The following is a 17833-nucleotide window of genomic DNA, read 5'->3' as shown; positions in this document are numbered from 1 at the left end:
CTGTTCTAGAAGACTTTTGTGTTCCAAGCCCAGGAGCAAGAAGGGGCTAATTCACCCGCAGCCCTCCTACCTGAACAGATGTGTGCTTCTAGCTCTCCTGCCCACTGCTGATCCCCCAGCTCTGCGGATGCCGATCAGACCTGGGCCTGGGCCAGAGGCCGCCTATACTATATGGTCTTCCCGCACCTAAACCATCCCATACCCCTGGCCCGCACTACCATGCCCCAGTCAACTCCCTTGAGCCCTGATCTCTAGGGCTCATGGTCCCGAACAGGATCCTGGCTTCTGGGTGCTTCGTCATCCTACAGGCTCAGCCCCCAAAAGGCCGGGTGGGGGTCCAATCCCCTAGCACTGAAGTGGGCTCCCTGTGGGTTTGTGTGTGGGTTGGAGTCAAAGCCGCCTTTTTCTGCCTTCAGGAAGCTAAGGACAGGAGACAGAACACAGGACATCTCTGGGGGATGGGGCTGCAGTCCGAGTAGCCTCAGGCTTATATGACACAGACAAGAAGGCTGCAGAGAGGCTGAGGAGGTCAACACAGCCTTGCACCCCGCACGTCATGGCTACTGTATGCCTCAGAAGGAAGGGGACGCCTACCCCACCTTGGCCCCTCTTGGCCCCACCCGCCCCTGTCAGCTCCCAGCCCTGGGAACCCAGCTGTGGGTGCTCAGCCAGGCCGTTGGCGGGGCAATTAAAACACCGAATGGGTTCCAACAGGGTTAATCACAGCGGCCTTTATAGAGGCGCCTTTCTCTGAGGATCTCCAAGACCTCGCAGGGCATGATCTCATTCCTCCCTCTGGGATCTGGGAACCCCCCACCCTGGAACACTGCCAAGAAGCTGGGCCCAGAGTGGGTGAAGAGCAGGGTAAGGGCAGTGCCGAAAGCGGCCCGGGCTGCTGCCACCCACGAGGGCAGGCAGATGAGTGTTTGTTCTGGCCGAGAACAAGGGCCCTCAGTCAATGCCCTGCACGTAAGGGACCGGCCTGCAACGAGCCAAGCGCTCCCGAACCCCACATTGAGACCTACTGTGTGCCAGGCCCAGCTGGGTTGCAGAGACCCTGCTGAATAAATTCGGGTCCTGCTCTGGAGCCCCCATCCAGCATGGCAGACTTCCGTCCACAGCAGGTTGGGACGGGCCCTTGATGAAGTCCGTGTGCGGTCCTCCCAGAGCAGGGGTCAGGGAATGGCCGGGAAGGCTGAAGGGCCGCCATGAGGCTCTGAGTCCAGACACTGGGCTTGCCTGGAGAAGGCTGAGGTTGCAAGCCCGCAGAAGTTTTCAAACTAGGAAATGAACCATTTTAGACAGATCCTTCCCCTTGGGTGGCAGAGCAGAAAGGCTGTGGCCAAAGAGGAACACCAGGAGACTGGGCTAGTCCCGGTGAGGGGCACTGAGACGGTGACTGACAGCGTGAGAATGGGAGCTGGAGCTCGTTTGCGTGCGGGACAGGAAGAGGAAGAAGTCCGAGGTCTCTGAGCTGGGGTGGCTGCAGAGCCAGGGAGGGGAGGAAGTGCGGTGGGCAGGGGAGCGGGGGGAGTCCACTGCGCTGGGGGAGACAGGCCAGGGTGCCCCGGACCAGGGTGACCCCGCGGGGCTGAGGGGCTCCCCGCCAGCACACTGGGTGAGGTGGGGGTGGGTTAGGAGAGTTCCGAGGGGGAGGCTGGGGCTAGCACCCTTTCCGCCCTCCCCTCTCCTTCCCTTCCCGGGCTCTTGGTAGAGCATCTTCGAGCGCTATTTCATGGCCTCATTCCTCCCCCTAGAGGCTTCTGGAAGCAAAGCTGCTTTCTCCTGAGGGTGAATGGATTTGTGGCTTGAATTCTTTGGTCAGAGTCCCCAGAGTTGCCTGGGTCAACTCCTTGGCCTTCCTCAGGCAGGCAGGTGAGCCGTTTTAGGAGCTGGGGGCTGGAGGGACACAAGATTTGTGGCGGGTGGTTTCTAGAGATCGTGCTGTCGTGCTAGGAGGGTGGGGGAGAGGCTCCCATCACTGTCCATCCTCAGGTGGCCACAGCAGCAGGAGCCGAAGTGCTCCATCTACGCCGTCTGGCCAGCTGGGGTCCTAGTCCTAGTCCTAGTCCTCCACCGCTCACCAACTGTGACCCTGAGTGAGAAATTTTACCTTGTCAAGCCTTCAGTTCCTCATGGTTTAAATTGACAGAAAAGCACCCATTTCAGAGGTGTTCCACTGTGGTCCTTAGCCCGATTGTATAACTCATTGTCAAAACCAAGCTTTTTCCCTCTGTGAGCCAGCAAGTATGGCCCCTGGAGTAAAGATGGATGTGAAAGTGACGTCATTATCGCAAACCCCGTGCACAAGCGCGCAGTTACCGGGACCACTGCAGGCCCTGGAAGGCTGTTTGGACTCCTCTCCACCAGGCCTTACTTCCTGGGCTGGGGTCTGCCCTCCAGCCAATCTGAGCAGCTAGGGGCTCGAGCTACTCCTCCCTGTCCTGACCATCTCCCAGATGGACTGTTCCACTTCCCTGGGACCTTGCCAACCCAAGACGCTCACTCCAGAGGATTGGGATGATGCCCCAGATACCAGAGGGTATCAACAGGGGCAGGGCTTGGCCCTGGCCCTGGGCTGGGGGTTGGCCCAGTACCTTCTCTACACCAGGATCATGACTCTGGGCAAATGGTGTTTACCATTACTATTTATAGCCTCAGCTGCTCCTCTGGCCGGGTCACGAGTGAGGGGCAGGGCGGCTCCTCCGAACGAGGGTGGTAGTCGGGCTGAGGGGAACCCAGCTGTGCCCAGCTGCCACCGCCCAGACCCCCCGGGCCCCTCCCCAATGGCCGAGGAGACCTTCCCCTTCACCTCGTCCACGCTGCGGGCTCTCCGCCTGCAGCGGGAGTGGCTGGAGTGGGAGGACCGGCGGCGGGCTGCGGCCCAGCAGTGCCGGAGCCAAAGGTGCCCCCCCAGTGCCCGGGCCCGACTCACCAGGCCACGCCGCTGCTGCCGAGACCCAGCCGTGCACAACGCTCTGTTCTCTGGTGACCTACAACAGGTCCAAGCCCTGTTCCAAGAGGAAGACGCTGCCAACATGATTGTGGAGACTGTGAGCAACCAGCTGGCCTGGTCAGCTGAACAGGGTAGGGAGCACCAGCGGGGCCAAGGAGGACGGAGGGAGAAGTGGGAGGGGACAGGTACGGGAAAGGCTTGGCCCCATCCTCCTTCCAGAACACAGACTAGACCTTTGCTTTTCACTTAGCAGAGATGAGGCATCGTTAGTGGTTTGTATGTCTTTTCAGGATTAAAATTATATTACCATGTGAATTACATAGGAACAGAGTTATATTCTAATGCAATCTTTTCTCTGAATATGTGTGCATGTATACATATATGTATATTATAATTTATATATATATAACATATATAATTACACATATGTATAATGTAAAGATTTTATTTTTAAGGGGCACCTGGCTGGCTCAGTTGGGAGAGCATGAGACTCTTAATCTCAGGGTCGAGAGTTCAAGCCCCACAGTGGGTATGGAGCCTACTTAAAGAAATTTTTTTAAAAGATTTTATTTATTTGACAAAGATCACAAGCAGGCAGAGAGGCAGACACAGAGAGAGGGGGAAGCAGGCTCCCTGCTGAGCAGAGAGCATGATGCGGGGCTTGATCCCAGGACCCCAAGATCATGACTCCAGCTGAAGGCAGAGTCCCAACCCACTGAGCCACCCAGTAGGCGGCGCTCCTACTTAAAATTTAAAAAAAAATTTTTTTAATTTTTAAAAATAAGTAAGATTTTATTTTTTTATTTTATTTTTTAAAGATTTTATTTATTTATTTGACAGACAGAGATCACAAGTAGGCAGAGAGGCAGGCAGAGAGAGAGAGAGAAGCAGGCTCCCTGCCAAGCAGAGAGCCTGATGCCTCAATCCCAGGACCCTGGAATCATGACCTGAGCAAAAGGCAGAGGCTTTAACCCGCTAAGCCACCCAGGCACCCCTGTAAGATTTTATCTTTAAGTAATCTCTGCACCCACTGTGGGACTTGAACTCACAAACCTGAGATCAAGGGGCTCATGCTCCACCAACAGAGTCAGCCAGTTCTCCCCACATAATATATAGTTTTTTTAACTTGAAAGAGAGAGATTGCACATGTGGTGGACAGGGTGAGAGGGGGGAGGAGAAAGAAAATCTCCAGAAGACTCCCCACTGAGTGTGGAGCCCACTGTGGGACTCATCTCAGGACCCCAAGATCAAGACCTGAGCCAAAATCCAGAGTAGGATACCTAACCAACCGAGCCACCCAGGCTCCCTGTCCCCACATAATATTTTAAATAGTCACATAATTCATATTGTATGAGGGTCCCATGGTTTATATAACTAGCCCCCAAATAGACTGGGTAGATTTGAGGTCCCAAGATGAGCCTCTCAGCCCACTCTTCTTTCCCTGCCCCCATCTCTTATTCTCCCCCTCTAGGCTCCTTGGTCACTCCCAAGCTCCGCTCCAGGCCCTTCTATGTATAGCTCAGACCCACCCCCAACCCCACAGCTGGAACACCCTAGTGAACAACCAGGAACCAAGGAATCCCATCAGGAGCTTAAAGAGCCAGAGGTTTCCTTAACAGGATTAACTCTCCTTCCGTTGCCCTTGTGATTTTAAAGAGCAATTACCTTTTTTTTTTTCTATGACACACATACTATACAGATTGACAAACTGTTCTGAAAGGCAGTTCCAATACACACTCCCAGTTGAGGGCTTGAATGAGCCCCTCTCCATAGCTACAGCCTGGGGCATGATACATGTTGGGCCAAGGGTACAGAGTGACAGCCACGGTCAGGGCCTGCCCTGTGAGGCTCATGCACCTCTCCCCAACACTGCCTGCTCTCCCCAGGGTTCTGGGTGCTGACCCCCAAGACAAAGCAGACAGCGCCCCTCACCATCGCTGCCAGCCGAGGCTACACTGACTGTGCCCGCCACCTGATCCGGCAGGGAGCGGAGCTGGATGCCCGGGTTGGGGGGCGGGCAGCCTTGCATGAGGCCTGCGCCCGAGCCCAGTCTGACTGTGTGCAGCTGCTGCTGACCTTCGGTGCCAAGGCCAACATGTTGTCCGAGGAGGGCATGACCCCCTTGCACCTCTGTACAGCGCCTGAGTCCTTGCAGTAGGTACCTGGGGGAGGGGTGTGTGTGTGTGTGTGTGTGTGTGTGTGTGTGTGTGTGTGTGTGTGTACCTCACATACCCACATCCTCACAACAGTCTGGGAGACAGATCTCATTCCACTGGTGAGAAAACTGAGGCTCAGAAAGGTTTAGGGACTTGTCCAAGGTCACATATGCTAAGCCAAGGAGGCAGAAGCCTTGTTGCCTTTTTGGAAAACCCTGTTCCAGCTGTAGTCCTCTATCCCCTTTGAGTCCTCTGTAGCCAAATTCCTACCTGTTTTAAGGTGAGCATCAAGAAAGATGTTTCCCAACCTTAGTGCAAGGCCTCCCCCCAAATTCCCTCCTCCCACATTTTTAAGATCAACAGGTTTTTTGGAGAGGGGGCGTGGAAGTTTGGGCAAAATGGGTGAAGGGGAGTGGGAGATACAGGTTTCTGATTATGGAATGAGTAAGGCTTGGGAATAAAAGGCTCAGCGTAAGTCAGTGATATTGTAATAGCACTGTAACAGGACAGATGGTAGTTACACTTGTGAACAGAGCATAATGTATAAACTTGTCAAGTTACTAAGTTATACACTTGAAACTAATGTAACATTGAGTGTCAACTATACTTTAAAACAACAACAACAACAACAACAACAACAACGGGCTTTTTGACCTCCTGCGTGATGGTATTTGTACTTTCTTTCTTTTTTTTTTTTTTTAAGATTTTATTTGTTTATTTGACAGAGAGATCATAAGCAGGCAGAGAGGCAGGCAGAGAGAGAGGAGGAAGCAGGCTCCCTGCTGAGCAGAGAGCCCGATGCGGGGCTCGATCCCAGGACCCTGAGATCATGACCTGAGCCGAAGGCAGCGGCTTAACCCACTGAGCCACCCAGGCGCCCCAAGGTATTTGTACTTTCAAAAATCAGGTCCACAGGGGCGCCTGGGTGGCTCAGTGGGTTAAAGCCTCTGCCTTCGGCTCAGGTCATGATTCCAGGGTCCTGGGATTGAGGCATCAGGCTCTCTGCTCGCCAGGGAGCCTGCTTCCCTCTCTTTCTCCGCCTGCCTCTCTGCCTACTTGTGATCTCTGTCTGTCAAATAAATAAATTAAATTAAATTTAAAAAAAATCAGGTCCACAGCCAGGGCTGGCCGTGGTGGACACCCCACAGGCCACATGCTGGGGACTTCTCCCTAGCCGGATCCAGATCAGTGGTGGACCCAGAAGTGATTTCAATTTTCCAGCCCTTTCTTGAAAAACTTTTTTAAAAGATTTATTTATTTGAGAGAGAGAGAGAGAGAGCACAAGCGCGTACATAAAAGGGAGGCGGCTCAAAGGGGGAAGCAGACTCCCTGCTGAGCAGGGAGCCTGATGCAATGCGGGACTGATCCCAGGACTCCAGGATCATGACCTGAGCCCAAGGCAGTCGCTCAACCAACTGAGCCACCCAGGTGCCCCCTTTCTTGAATTCTTATGAGTGCACAGTGTGCTTTCCAACAGACTTTATCCCTTTAAGTGAAACTTACTGAAACCCTACTGAATGAGCTTTTCAGTGTTATTTACATGTAGTATTTAGAAACAAAACCTAGCCCATTACTAGAATTGACTGAGGAAATAAGTTCAGCAGTTTCATAGATGGCTGGCGGCTACTGCGTTTTTGCCCCTTAGCCAAGTACCTACTGGACATGTGCACTGACGGGAGCAGGAATTCTATTTGATGGGGAGGGACCCTGCCTCATCAGGGTTTCTTTGGCGTTGCTGTGTCTGCTCTTGGGTTTCCAGTGGCTGCCATTCTGGCTTTTTAATTATAAATTACTGTTAGTTTAATGGCATTTTTAAAAAGATTTTATTTATTATTTGACAGAGAGAGAGAGACACAGCAAGATAGGGAACATAAGCAGGGGGAGTGGGAGAGGGAGAAGCAGGCTTCCTGATGAAAAGAGATGTGGGGCTTGACCCTAGGACCCTGGGATCATGACCTGAGCCGAAGGCAGACACTCAACTGACTAAGTCACCCAGGTGCCCAGTTTAATGGCATCATTGAGTTTGTTTCATGTTTGGTTTACCCCCTGGTGATTAATGATGCGGATTTGCCTCAACAGTGTTCTGGCCTTTTCTAGAGACAGAGCATGCGCTCCCATGAGATGAGGAGATGAGGGGAGGACGAGGAGGGGAAGAAGGTGAGAGGGAGAGAGAGAATCTTAAGCAGTCTCCACACCTAGTGTTGAGCCCCAGTGGTGCTCAAACTCACAACCCTGAGACCATGACCTGAGCAGAAATCAAGGGTCAGACACTTAGCCCACTGGGCCACCCAGGTGCCCCATGCTCTGGCCTATAGTTTTTCCAGGAACTGGGAGACCATGAAACATGTGCTCCCTAAAATCTGGTTGTTGTTGTTTGGTTCCGTTTGTTTTCTCTAAGGGAAAGTGGAGCAGGTCGATCCCCAAATGCCTTCCTTTGCTTGAGCGGGTGTCACTGGTCTGGAAGGGTGCTCTTCAAGTTTGGCGGCAGAAGAAAATATTAGGACTTCTATTCCTTTTTCTTTCCAGCCCATACCCTTTAATTTAATTTAATTTTTTAAAAGATTATTTATTTATTTATTTGACAGAGAGAGAGAGAGAGATCACAAGAAAGCAAAGATGCAGGCAGAGGGGGGACGGGAAGCAGGCTCCCTGCTGAGCACAGAGCCTGATGTGGGGCTCGATCCCAGAACCCCGGAATCACGACCTGAGCCGAAGGCAGAGGCTCAACCCAGTGAGCCACCCAGCCTCCCCATCCCTTTAATTTTCTATGTGTAACATTCATAGTGGACACGGTAGTGGGTTTTCAAAACTTTTTGTGCTATCAAAATGTTAGGAGACCACTGGCACGTGATTCAGAACCAGGTCTTGGGGTCCCAATCTGCTCGAGGAGTCAGGTTTTGGAACTAAGGATTAGCCCATGATTGGAATTTACCGAGGAAATAAACAGATTCTGGGAGGGACCATCTGAGGCAGTGAGGAGCATTCTGGCACAGCCTCTACCCTGCTGTGTGTCCTTGTCTGTACTGCTGCCTTCCTCAGCTGAGTTTTCCTTCAGAAGACTGAAGATGCTCCTGGTGACATCGGGGACCTCGCAGCTCTGTTGTCGGTCATGGGGCTTCCGTGAGTCTGATGGTGGACACCAAGGCTCGCCTTGCGGGCATGCAGGATGGGAAGGAAGGGGGGAAAGGGATGACAGCAGACCAGGTCTTGGTCCCTCAGAATTTGTCTCTGGGTCTTGTGCCTTGACCCCAGGTGCGCCAAGCTGCTGCTGGAGGCGGGAGCGACTGTGAACGTGGCGGCACAGGACAGTGAGGTGACCCCCCTGCACGTGGCAGCGGCTCGCGGCCTGGAGGAGCACGTGGCTCTCTACCTGGAGCACGGAGCCAACGTGCACCTACGCACCAGCCAGGGCGAGACAGCCCTGAACGCCGCGTGCGCGGGGGCCGAGGGCCCGGGCAGTGGCCGACAGCACCATGCGGCGGCGTGCCGTCTTCTAGCGGCGGGGGCTGATCCCCGCGCTGCTGGCCGCAAGCGCCACACGCCGCTGCACAACGCCTGTGCCAATGGCTGCGGGGCCCTGGCTGAGCTGCTGCTGCGCCATGGCGCCTGCGCTGGAGTGCCCAATGCAGCGGGCCACACACCCATGGACTGCGCCCTGCAGGCCGTCCAGGACGCCCCCAACTGGGAGCCCGAGGTCCTCTTCGCTGCGCTTTTGGACTATGGGGCCCAGCCTGTGCGCCCGGAGGTGAGCAGGGAAAACCTGTGAAAGGAGGCGTGGGGAGCCTGTGACTGGAATTCCCCTACCACCAGGGAAGGGGGTGACAAGAGACTGAGAGCCAGGTCCTGTAGGCAAAGGTCTGTCCTCACCTTGAGAAGGACCGCTGAGAACTCTAGGGGAGCGTGTGGAAGGAGAACAGCTCCCAAGGAAACTGCTGGGGGCCAAGAGGTTGCAGCCCCCAGAAGGTGGGGTAAACTGAGGCAGGGGAAGGCCTGAGGAGAGACTCAGACCTTAACCTCCCAAATTTGCATGTGAGTAAGGCTTTGGCTTAGGCTGACCTTGGTTCTGCCCTAGGCTGGGAGAGCCATGGTGACCCTAAGACCCTCTTTTGATTCCTAGATGCTGAAACACTGTGCCAACTTCCCTCGGGCCCTGGAAGTCCTGCTCAATGCCTACCCCTGTGTCCCCTCCTGTGATACCTGGATGGACGCAGTCCTCCCAGAGCTGTGGCAGGTATGTCCACCCCAGGGGCACAGCTCCTTCCTGGGCACTGGGGAGATGGAGAGGAAGGACAAGCCCTAGGCCTCATCCCTCCAGAATGGGCTTCCCAGGGTCTCCTGTGCCCCCCCCACAAGCAGCTCAGAACAAGCTCTAATCCCACACATCTCCCCAGCCTCTGTCACCAGCGTGGGCATTAATCAGGTAGCTCTGACTCAGAGGGCACTGTACCAGCATCTGTGGAGTGGTGGGTACAGACATGGCCGAGCCCCCACCCTACAGAGTGGTCCCATCTTCCATGACCTCTGCAGGGCTTCTGGGCTCTGAACCCAAGTCTTTCAAGATGCACCAAACCCCCGGGTGGGTATTGCAAATTCCCCGGGGCCCCCAGTGCTAGGTCATCCCCAGATGGAAAGGCAGGGTCAAGGGTGCTGGGCCATCTGATTGTGTTCCACTCCTGGCTTAGGAGCACGAAGCCTTCTACATCTCAGCCCTGAGCATGGCGAACCAGCCGAGGCGGCTGCAGCACCTGGCTCGGCTGGCTGTGCGTGCTCAGCTGGGCAGCCGATGCCGACAGGCCACCGCCCACCTCCCCCTGCCCCCTGTCCTCAGGGACTACCTGCTGCTGCGTATTGAGGGGCGTATCCAGTGAGCCCTAGGCGAGGGTGCTCCCGGAGCTCATACTGCCCCCTCCATCAGTCGTCTCCCTACAACCCCGGAGGACCAACCCCTGGCTCTCTTGTCTACACACCCTGTGCCCTCCCCAGACAGCTCCCCCATTCACTGGCTTCTAGAGCTACTTGCTGACCTCCCGCCCGACCTGAGCTTCAGCTTCCAACAGGATAGTCTGCAGACTCAGCCTTCATCCGCCTCTGTCTCTTTTGCTTAAGGGGATGGCCCCTCCAGCCCAAGCCAGTTGGGGGTGATCCTTATTGCCCCCCGATCTGTGTACCTGTTTGGCCTCCTAAAGAGTGAGCTACTCTGCCTGTGCCCCAAATGCCTCGGCTCAAACTGCCTTTGTTGCTTGAAGGGAGGCCCTCCCTGCTTGGTCTTGAAACCCAGGCCGCACAAGGATGCCGGAGTTTCTTTTGGGATTCACAACTCTGATTCCTGGTGGCTCCTCGCCGGTCAGGCTAAGGGAGACCCATCTTCCTCCCCTGCCTCCACCAAGCTCTCTGGCCTTCTGATCGCCCTTCCCCCTCTGAGGTTCCTGTAATCCAGCCTCACCAAACCAGGCAGACTTACGGGTTCCCGGATATGACCTGCTCTGATTGGCCTCTGGGCATTCTACATGTGCTGTTCCCTCTGCCTGGTACACACCCTTCCTACATTTTTTTGGTCTGGGTCAAAGCTAATTTGACTCAGCCCAATAGCACGGTCTCCTCAGAGCCTTCCTTGGACTGCACTTAATTAAGGGACTGTGCCTGCCTCAGCTTGGCTGGGACTGGGACTGTATTCCTTGAAAAGGCCTTTCAGCAAATGGTTGTTGAGGAAGGAAGAAATGCATGATCCCTGGGACCCTTTTATGGTCGAGTCTCCCCACTACCCTGCCCCAACCAGGGATGCACGATGTCTTAAACAATGATCATTACATGTGTGGTCTCTAAGGGCCTGTGACAGACAAGCTACTAGCTGTCCCTTCACTCTCTCATACCCTCCTCTGGTCCCAGAGTCAAAAGTACCATCCTTCATCTTCAAGAGGAATCTTTTAAGCCAAGCCAGTGTTTGTGAATGCAAATAAACAATGTGTGCCCGGAACCCAAGTGTGGATGTGTTAGGTCACATGTGCCTGAGATGCCCCTCACTCTATGTTTATCGCCTCACCACGGAGCAACTGTTGCTCTCATGATAGGAAAAAGGGTGTAAGAAAAACAGAGGGCCATTGCCAGACCCCAAGCCTGTAGGACCCACCACAGGAGGGTCCTTTGAGGGACCTTGGGCTGTCCACTGCCATTACCATTTGGAGTCACACAGTAGAGACGGGACAGGAGTCCCGGGGTCGGCCTCATGCAGCTGTCGCCAGCCTCCTCACCTCTGTGGAGAGTTGCATCTGCAGAGACTCCTTCCCTTTCTCCAACGCAGAGACAATTTTGTACCTTCTTATGTAGAGCCACAAACTCTCCTTTCTAGAAGAAATGTTGGCTTTCATTTCACAGAGCCAAAAGGCTGGACGGAAGAGAAAGAAATGCTCTGTGGTCCTGGGCCTAAGCTGGAAGCCTCGCTCTCAGGTTGTGGGGACAGTGCGGGGAGGAAGATGCTGAGCTGTCTACCCTCTTCCAGGAGGCAGACCCCAGCAAGCTCAGCCTTTTCTGTTGTATTTACAACTATGACAAAAGACCCACTTAAAAAAAAACAACTGAGAGGGGCGCCTGGGTGGCTCAGTGGGTTAAAGCTGCTACCTTCGGCTCAGGTCATGATCTCAGGGCCCTGGGATCAAGTCCCGCATCCGGCTCTCTGCTCATCAGGGAGCCTGCTTCCTCCCCTCTCTCTCTCTGCCTGCCTCTCTGCCTACTTGTGATCTCTGTCTGTCAAGTAAATAAATAAAAATCTTAAAAAAAAAAAAAACCTGAGAGATACATGAGATTATGAGTATTATTTGGGGTAGGAGAGTTTCCTGGGTGAAAGCATAAAAGAAAAGACTAAAGGATCTGGATGCAGAAACAATTTAAATTTGATTATAAAAGCACCAAATCGTAAACACAAGTGAAAGATAAAATATTAGGGGAAGAAATCCGCAACTAAAAGATTTCATTTCCGGGGCGCCTGGGTGGCTCAGTGGGTTAAGCCGCTGCCTTCGGCTCAGGTCATGATCTCAGGGTCCTGGGATCGAGCCCCGCATCGGGCTCTCTGCTCAGCGGGGAGCCTGCTTCCTCCTCTCTCTCTGCCTGCCTCTCTGCCTGCTTGTGCTCTCTCTTTGTCAAATAAATAAATAAATAAAATAATAATAAAATTTAAAAAAAAATATTTCATTTCCTGGGGCGCCTGGGTGGCTCAGTGGGTTAAAGCCTCTGCCTTCGGCTCAGGTCGTGATCCCAGGGCCCTGGGATCGAGCCCCGCATCGGGCTCTCTGCTCAGCAGGGAGCCTGCTTCCCTTCCTCTCTCTCTCTCTCTCTCTGTCTCTCTGCCTACTTGTGATCTCTCTCTCTCTGTGTCAAATAAATAAATAAAATCTTTAAAAAAAGGAAAAAAAGATTTCATTTCCTTCACCTGGGAGGATGGGAACGGCATCTGTTTTATTCGACCTCTGGTGACTTGGTGGCTGTGCAGGGCTTTGCAGAGACTGGACACTCCGCTCTTTGCCCAATCAACGAGTCGACCTCACCAGCCATGAGGGAAATGCAAATTAAAGCAATCAGAAGATACTGCTCCCCCGCTAGATAGAGGGAAATGGTGAAGGTCAATAACAGGGAGCACCCATGAAGTTCTAAAGATATAAATTCTTGCTCATCCTGTTGGTGGGAAAGGAAATTGCTTTCTTTGGTAGGCAATCTAGCAGCACCCTTACCCTTAAACACCGCTCCCCATTCCTGAAAAGGCTGGTACGCACGGAACATTCACCCCAGCACTGCCAGCAACGACACGACATGTGGGAGGTGGTGTACAAATCCTTCCTCTGGAATACAATGCAGCCCTTACAAAGGGTAGTCCCCGCTGGGAAGGAACCAGGGAGGGATGCCAAGTGACTGTCATAGGCGTGGCCTTGAAAAGATCGCCTAGACTGCCGCTAAAGAGAAGAAACAGGTCGGAAAACGACATGTACAGCCAACAAGGCCAAACCCCGTGATTGCAGATGGAAGAGAAAAAGGTCCAGAAGCAGGTGCCCAAGAATGCTCCTCCGGGGAGGGAAGAAGACTGTGCCAGTGGGGCATTTTACGGTCCGGGTTTGAAATTTTTTAAAAATTTCAATCCTACTATTTTTTGAAAGATTTTATTTATTTGACAGAGCGAGAGAGAGCACATGCAAGGGGGGCAGCAGGCAGTGGGAAAGGGAGAAGCAGGCTCCCTGGAGCCCGATGCAGGGCTCGATCCCAGGACCCTGAGATCATGACCTGAGCTGAAGGCAGAGGCTTAACCCACTGAGCCACCCAGGCACTGCTTATTTATTTATTTGATAGAGAGCACAGTGAGAGAGGGAACACAAGTGGGGGGGTGGGCGAGGGACAAGTGGCTTCCTACTGAGCAGGAAGCCCAATGCAGGGCTCGATCCCAGGACCCTGGGATCATGACCTGACCCGAAGGCAGATGCTCAATGACTGAGCTACCCAGGCGCCCCCCTGAAGTAAGTTTAATCACCACCCTCGGACAGGTACAATAGGAGTCTAAATAGGGGGGTACTCCTGGGAGCAGCCTGGGTAAAATTTTTTTAAAGGAAGAAAACACAAAAGACCCAACAGTTAATTTACAAGGTGGCTGATGAAACATGAAAAACTGAAAACCTCACGAGTGACCCAATGAATGAAATCAAAGGAACAGACATGCTTTTGTTTGTGAGATTGGCAAACGGCATGAGTGACAGAGAGTGGCTAGGGAAAGAGCAGTTTTAGTAAAACAGACTTATTATACACACATTGGCTTAAGGCAGCATTCCAGGACTCACAGATCTATTCACCATTCAATAGCCATCTTAACTGCACACAAAAGTGTAAAAATGCCTAAATTCCATAGTGTAAGACAAGCAAACATCTCAAGAACTCTATCATGAAAAATGTCCAAGGTGCTCAGATCCATTAAAATACACTGTTATGTGGGGCGCCTGGGTGGCTCAGTGGGTTAAGCCTCTGCCTTCGGCTCAGGTCATGATCCCGGGGTCCTGGGATCGAGCCTCACATCGGGCTCTCTGCTCAGCGGGGAGCCTGCTTCCTCCTCTCTCTCTCTCTCTCTGCCTGCCTCTCTGCCTACTTGTGATCTCTCTCTCTCTCTGTCAAATAAATAAATAAAATCTTAAAAAAAAAAATACACTGTTATGGGGCACCTGGGTGGCTCAGTCAAGGGTCCGGCTGGGTTTCGGCTCAGGTCGTGCTCTCCCATCATAAGATCAAGCCCCACGTTGGATTCTGCACTCAGTAGGGAGTCTGCTTTGGATTCTCTCCCCCTCTGCCCCTCCCCATGCCCCTTTAAATAAATAAATCTTTAAAAACAAAGCAAAACAAACACCACAACGCAGTTTGCTAAGTGTTCTGGCAGAAGTCAGTCCATGCAGCTTGGGAAACACAGACTATAGGTACCAAACCCCAAACGGATACCTGGTACCTGGAGCCGTGAAAAAGCCAGATGTGCTGGCCCCTGGACGGGGCAGGCCTGGCCATGGGCTCTGCCCTCCTGGGCTTCAGAGGTCACTGGTCATTTATTCCCTTCTCAGATTTCACTTCCCCCTTTTCCTCCACTCTTTCCTCCTTATAACGTCTTATAAACATCTTCAGGGTTGTCATGTCTCTCAGAACCTCCATCCATTTATTCCCTGCTCTCTCTCACTTCCATCCTGTTTTAGGGGAAGAGAAACAGTAGTAGGCACACTCACACTGCCGTGGAAATGGAAATAGGTGCACCAGGTGTATCAAAACCCAAACAATGTGAACACCCTTTGATCCAGCGATTCCATCTTCAGAAATTTATCCTAGGGAAAAACATCATGGGTGTGGACAAAAATCTGTCATCAAAGATGCATAAAGAGGTTTATGAAAACATTGTTTAAAAGCAAAGTACTGAAAACCATCTAAATGTCCATCCAAATGAGATAATTAGCTAAAAAGTTAGGGAGCAATATGGAAAATGGTACTGTTGAGCAGCTATTTAAAGCTATGCTATGATGCTATAAAAATATTCAATGACACAGGAAAAGTTTTATGGTATATAGTTGAGTGAAAAAAGGAGGGGGCCGAATATTGACAATAAGATCGTATATAGAGAGAGAGGAAATGAAAGAGTGAGCTCAAGCACTAGATGACTTTAGCTATAGCACTAATGGTAAATTTGGATATTATGTAAGCCTCAGTTTCCAAACCTATAAAATGGGTACAATAAAAGCTACTTGACAGGGCTCCATAAGATAAGGTTTATGAAGTACTTAGCACAGTACCTGGCACATAATAAACTCTCAAAAGCATTAATGGTGGTTCAGCTCATTAGTTTATTCATTCCCTCAAGCATTTATTGAGAGTCCTTGAACTTGCTACTCTATCTGGAACTTTGCTTGGTAACCTTATTGATTCTTCAGAATTCTGTTTAACTGTACTGTGACACCCTACTCCTCCCGCATTCTTCAAAATAAAAACATGCTTTGGCTCAGGTCGTGATCCGGGGGTCCTGGGATTGAGCCCCGCATCTGGCTCCCTGCTCGGCGGGAAACCTGCTGTCCCTCTCCCACTCCTCCTGCTTGTGTTCCCTCTCGCACTATGTCTCTCTCTGTCAAATAAATAAATAAAACCTTAAAAAAATAAAAGGGTTAAAACGGTAAATTTATGTGTATTTCACAATAAGGCTTGGAAAAAAGAATAAGAAGCCAGACGGCTTGATTCCATTTATACAAGGTATGAAAACAGAGGAAACTAATCTATGGTAACAAAAGTCATAATACTCTTTGTAATGTAGTGGCTGGAAGAGGACATGAAGGGGGGACTTTGGGGTCATTTTCTATTTTTTTTTTAAAGATTTTATTTATTTATTTGACAGAGAGAGATCACAAGCAGGCAGAGAGGCAGGCAGAGAGAGAGGAGGAAGCAGGCTCCCTGCCGAGCAGAGAGCCCGATGCGGGGCTCGATCCCAGGACCCCAAGATCATGACCTGAGCCGAAGGCAGCGGCCTAACCCACTGAGCCACCCAGGCGCCCCTATTTTTTTTTTAAAGATTTTATTTATTTATCTGACAGAGAGAGATCACAAGTAGACGGAGAGGCAGGCAGAGAGAGAGAGAGAGGGAAGCAGGCTCCCTGCTGAGCAGAGAGCCCGATGCGGGACTCGATCCCAGGACCCTGAGATCATGACCCGAGCCGAAGGCAGCGGCTTAACCCACTGAGCCACCCAGGCGCCCCTTATTTTTTTTTTTTTTTAAGATTTTACTTATTTATTTGACAGAGATCACAAGTAGCAGAGAGGCAAGCCAAGAGAGAGAGAGGGAGGGGGAAGCAGACTCGCCGCTGAGCAGAGAGCCTGATGCGGGGCTCGATCCCAGGACCCTGGGACCATGATCCGAGCGGAAGGCAGAGGCTTAACTCACTGAGCCACCCAGACGCCCCCATTTTCTATTTCTTTATCTCAGTGCTGGTTCCACTGAGTTCAGTTCCAATCAGTTCAGTTGGTGAAAACTACCGAACTCTTCACTAGTCTGTTTGCCCTCTCTGCCTTTTTTATACTTCAACCAAAAGTTCACCAGAAAACAACAAAAATCCTGACATGTCTTTTGAAAAAAAGTGTTTTTAAAGATTTGTTTACGTATTTTAATGAGAGGAAGGGAGAGCGTGAAGGGGGTAGAGGCAGAAGGAGAGGGAGAGTACCAAGCAGACTCCTCGCTAAGCATGGAGCCCCTGGGGAGGGGGAACTCAATCTCATGACCCTGAGATCACGACCTGAGCTGAAATCAAGCGTCTGACGCTTGGGGCTCCTGGGTGGCTCAGGTCATGATCCCAGGATCCTGGGATCGAGCCCCGCTTCAGGGTCTCTGCTTAGCCAGGAGCCTGCTTCCTCCTCTCTCTCTCTCTCTCTGCCTACTTGTGATCCCTGTCAAATAAATAAATAAAATCTTTAAAAAAAAGAGAGAGAGAGAGAGTCTGACGCTTAACAGACTGAGCCACAGAGCTTCCCCCCAAATTTTAAGTAATCCCTAGGACAAGCGTGGGGTTCGAACTCACAACCCGTCTGTGTTAGCCAGGGCTCCCTAAAGAATTTTAATTGCAAAAATCTAAGTTCTTGGGAGCTGAATTTCCCCTGTTTTCTTCTGGGCTCCTTAAGCCTGAGCTGAATCCGTGCCTTCTTTGAAAGGCTTTCTGGCCTTTTTTACCAAGGTCCCACAATACCTGGAGCCAACCCAGACAGTAACTAACTGCCTCCGGCCTCCCGACTAGCCCTGAATTGAACTTTTGGAGGTCTCTAGAGAGACCAGTCCCTACTGATCCCGCTAACCAGGAGCTCAATGTGTGTTACAGAGCAGTAATAAATCCAATCAGCCCTGGAGGCTGGGAGTAAGGCCAAAAGAACAAGCCCGGATCGGGGAAGGGCGGCTCACGATCTGCCCGGCTATGCCAGCACGCCGGTCCTCCAGACGCGAAGCCCCGCCTTCTCCCAAGCACCACCCCCAACTCTATGTGGTCCTGCCCCTCACCCGTGGGCTCTTTAGGCTCCGCCCAGTGAGCGTGGCCCCGCCCCGGGAGGGCGACGATCCCGCCAACAATAACTCCGCCCCTCCTTCCGCTAAGAAACCAGTCCTTTTTAAAGAATACGTTTACGTCAGCCCGCCTTACGTAAACTTACGTCATCAGTGCAGAGCGCGGAGGCGGGATTTCCTGTCTCTGAT

The 17833-nt window shown here is 52.0% G+C and overlaps 1 protein-coding gene across 1 annotated transcript; it reads left to right on the top strand.

Moving 5' to 3' along the window:
- The first annotated feature begins 2683 nt into the window (after window positions 1-2683).
- Window positions 2684-11083, top strand: ASB16 (ankyrin repeat and SOCS box containing 16). Its single transcript, XM_047706182.1, has 5 exons — window positions 2684-3087; window positions 4843-5110; window positions 8365-8857; window positions 9230-9343; window positions 9795-11083. Exons 1-5 carry the CDS (start codon window positions 2787-2789, stop codon window positions 9978-9980), a joined length of 1362 nt encoding a protein of 453 aa, XP_047562138.1. The 5' UTR covers window positions 2684-2786; the 3' UTR covers window positions 9981-11083.
- Window positions 11084-17833: the final 6750 nt, after the last annotated feature.

This window comes from Lutra lutra, chromosome 16 (assembly GCF_902655055.1).
Source record: "Lutra lutra chromosome 16, mLutLut1.2, whole genome shotgun sequence".
NCBI classification, from domain to species: Eukaryota; Metazoa; Chordata; class Mammalia; order Carnivora; family Mustelidae; genus Lutra; species Lutra lutra.
This window is presented reverse-complemented; position numbering and strand designations above follow the sequence as displayed.

Bases quoted from the DNA above. Each gene is read 5' to 3' on its own strand.
- ASB16 (XM_047706182.1), top strand. From the start codon at position 2,787: ATGGCCGAGGAGACCTTCCCCTTCACCTCGTCCACGCTGCGGGCTCTC. The intron at 5,111-8,364 runs GTAGGTACCTGG...CCTTGACCCCAG, and splicing joins ACAGCGCCTGAGTCCTTGCA to GTGCGCCAAGCTGCTGCTGG. The intron at 9,344-9,794 runs GTATGTCCACCC...CTCCTGGCTTAG, and splicing joins TCCTCCCAGAGCTGTGGCAG to GAGCACGAAGCCTTCTACAT.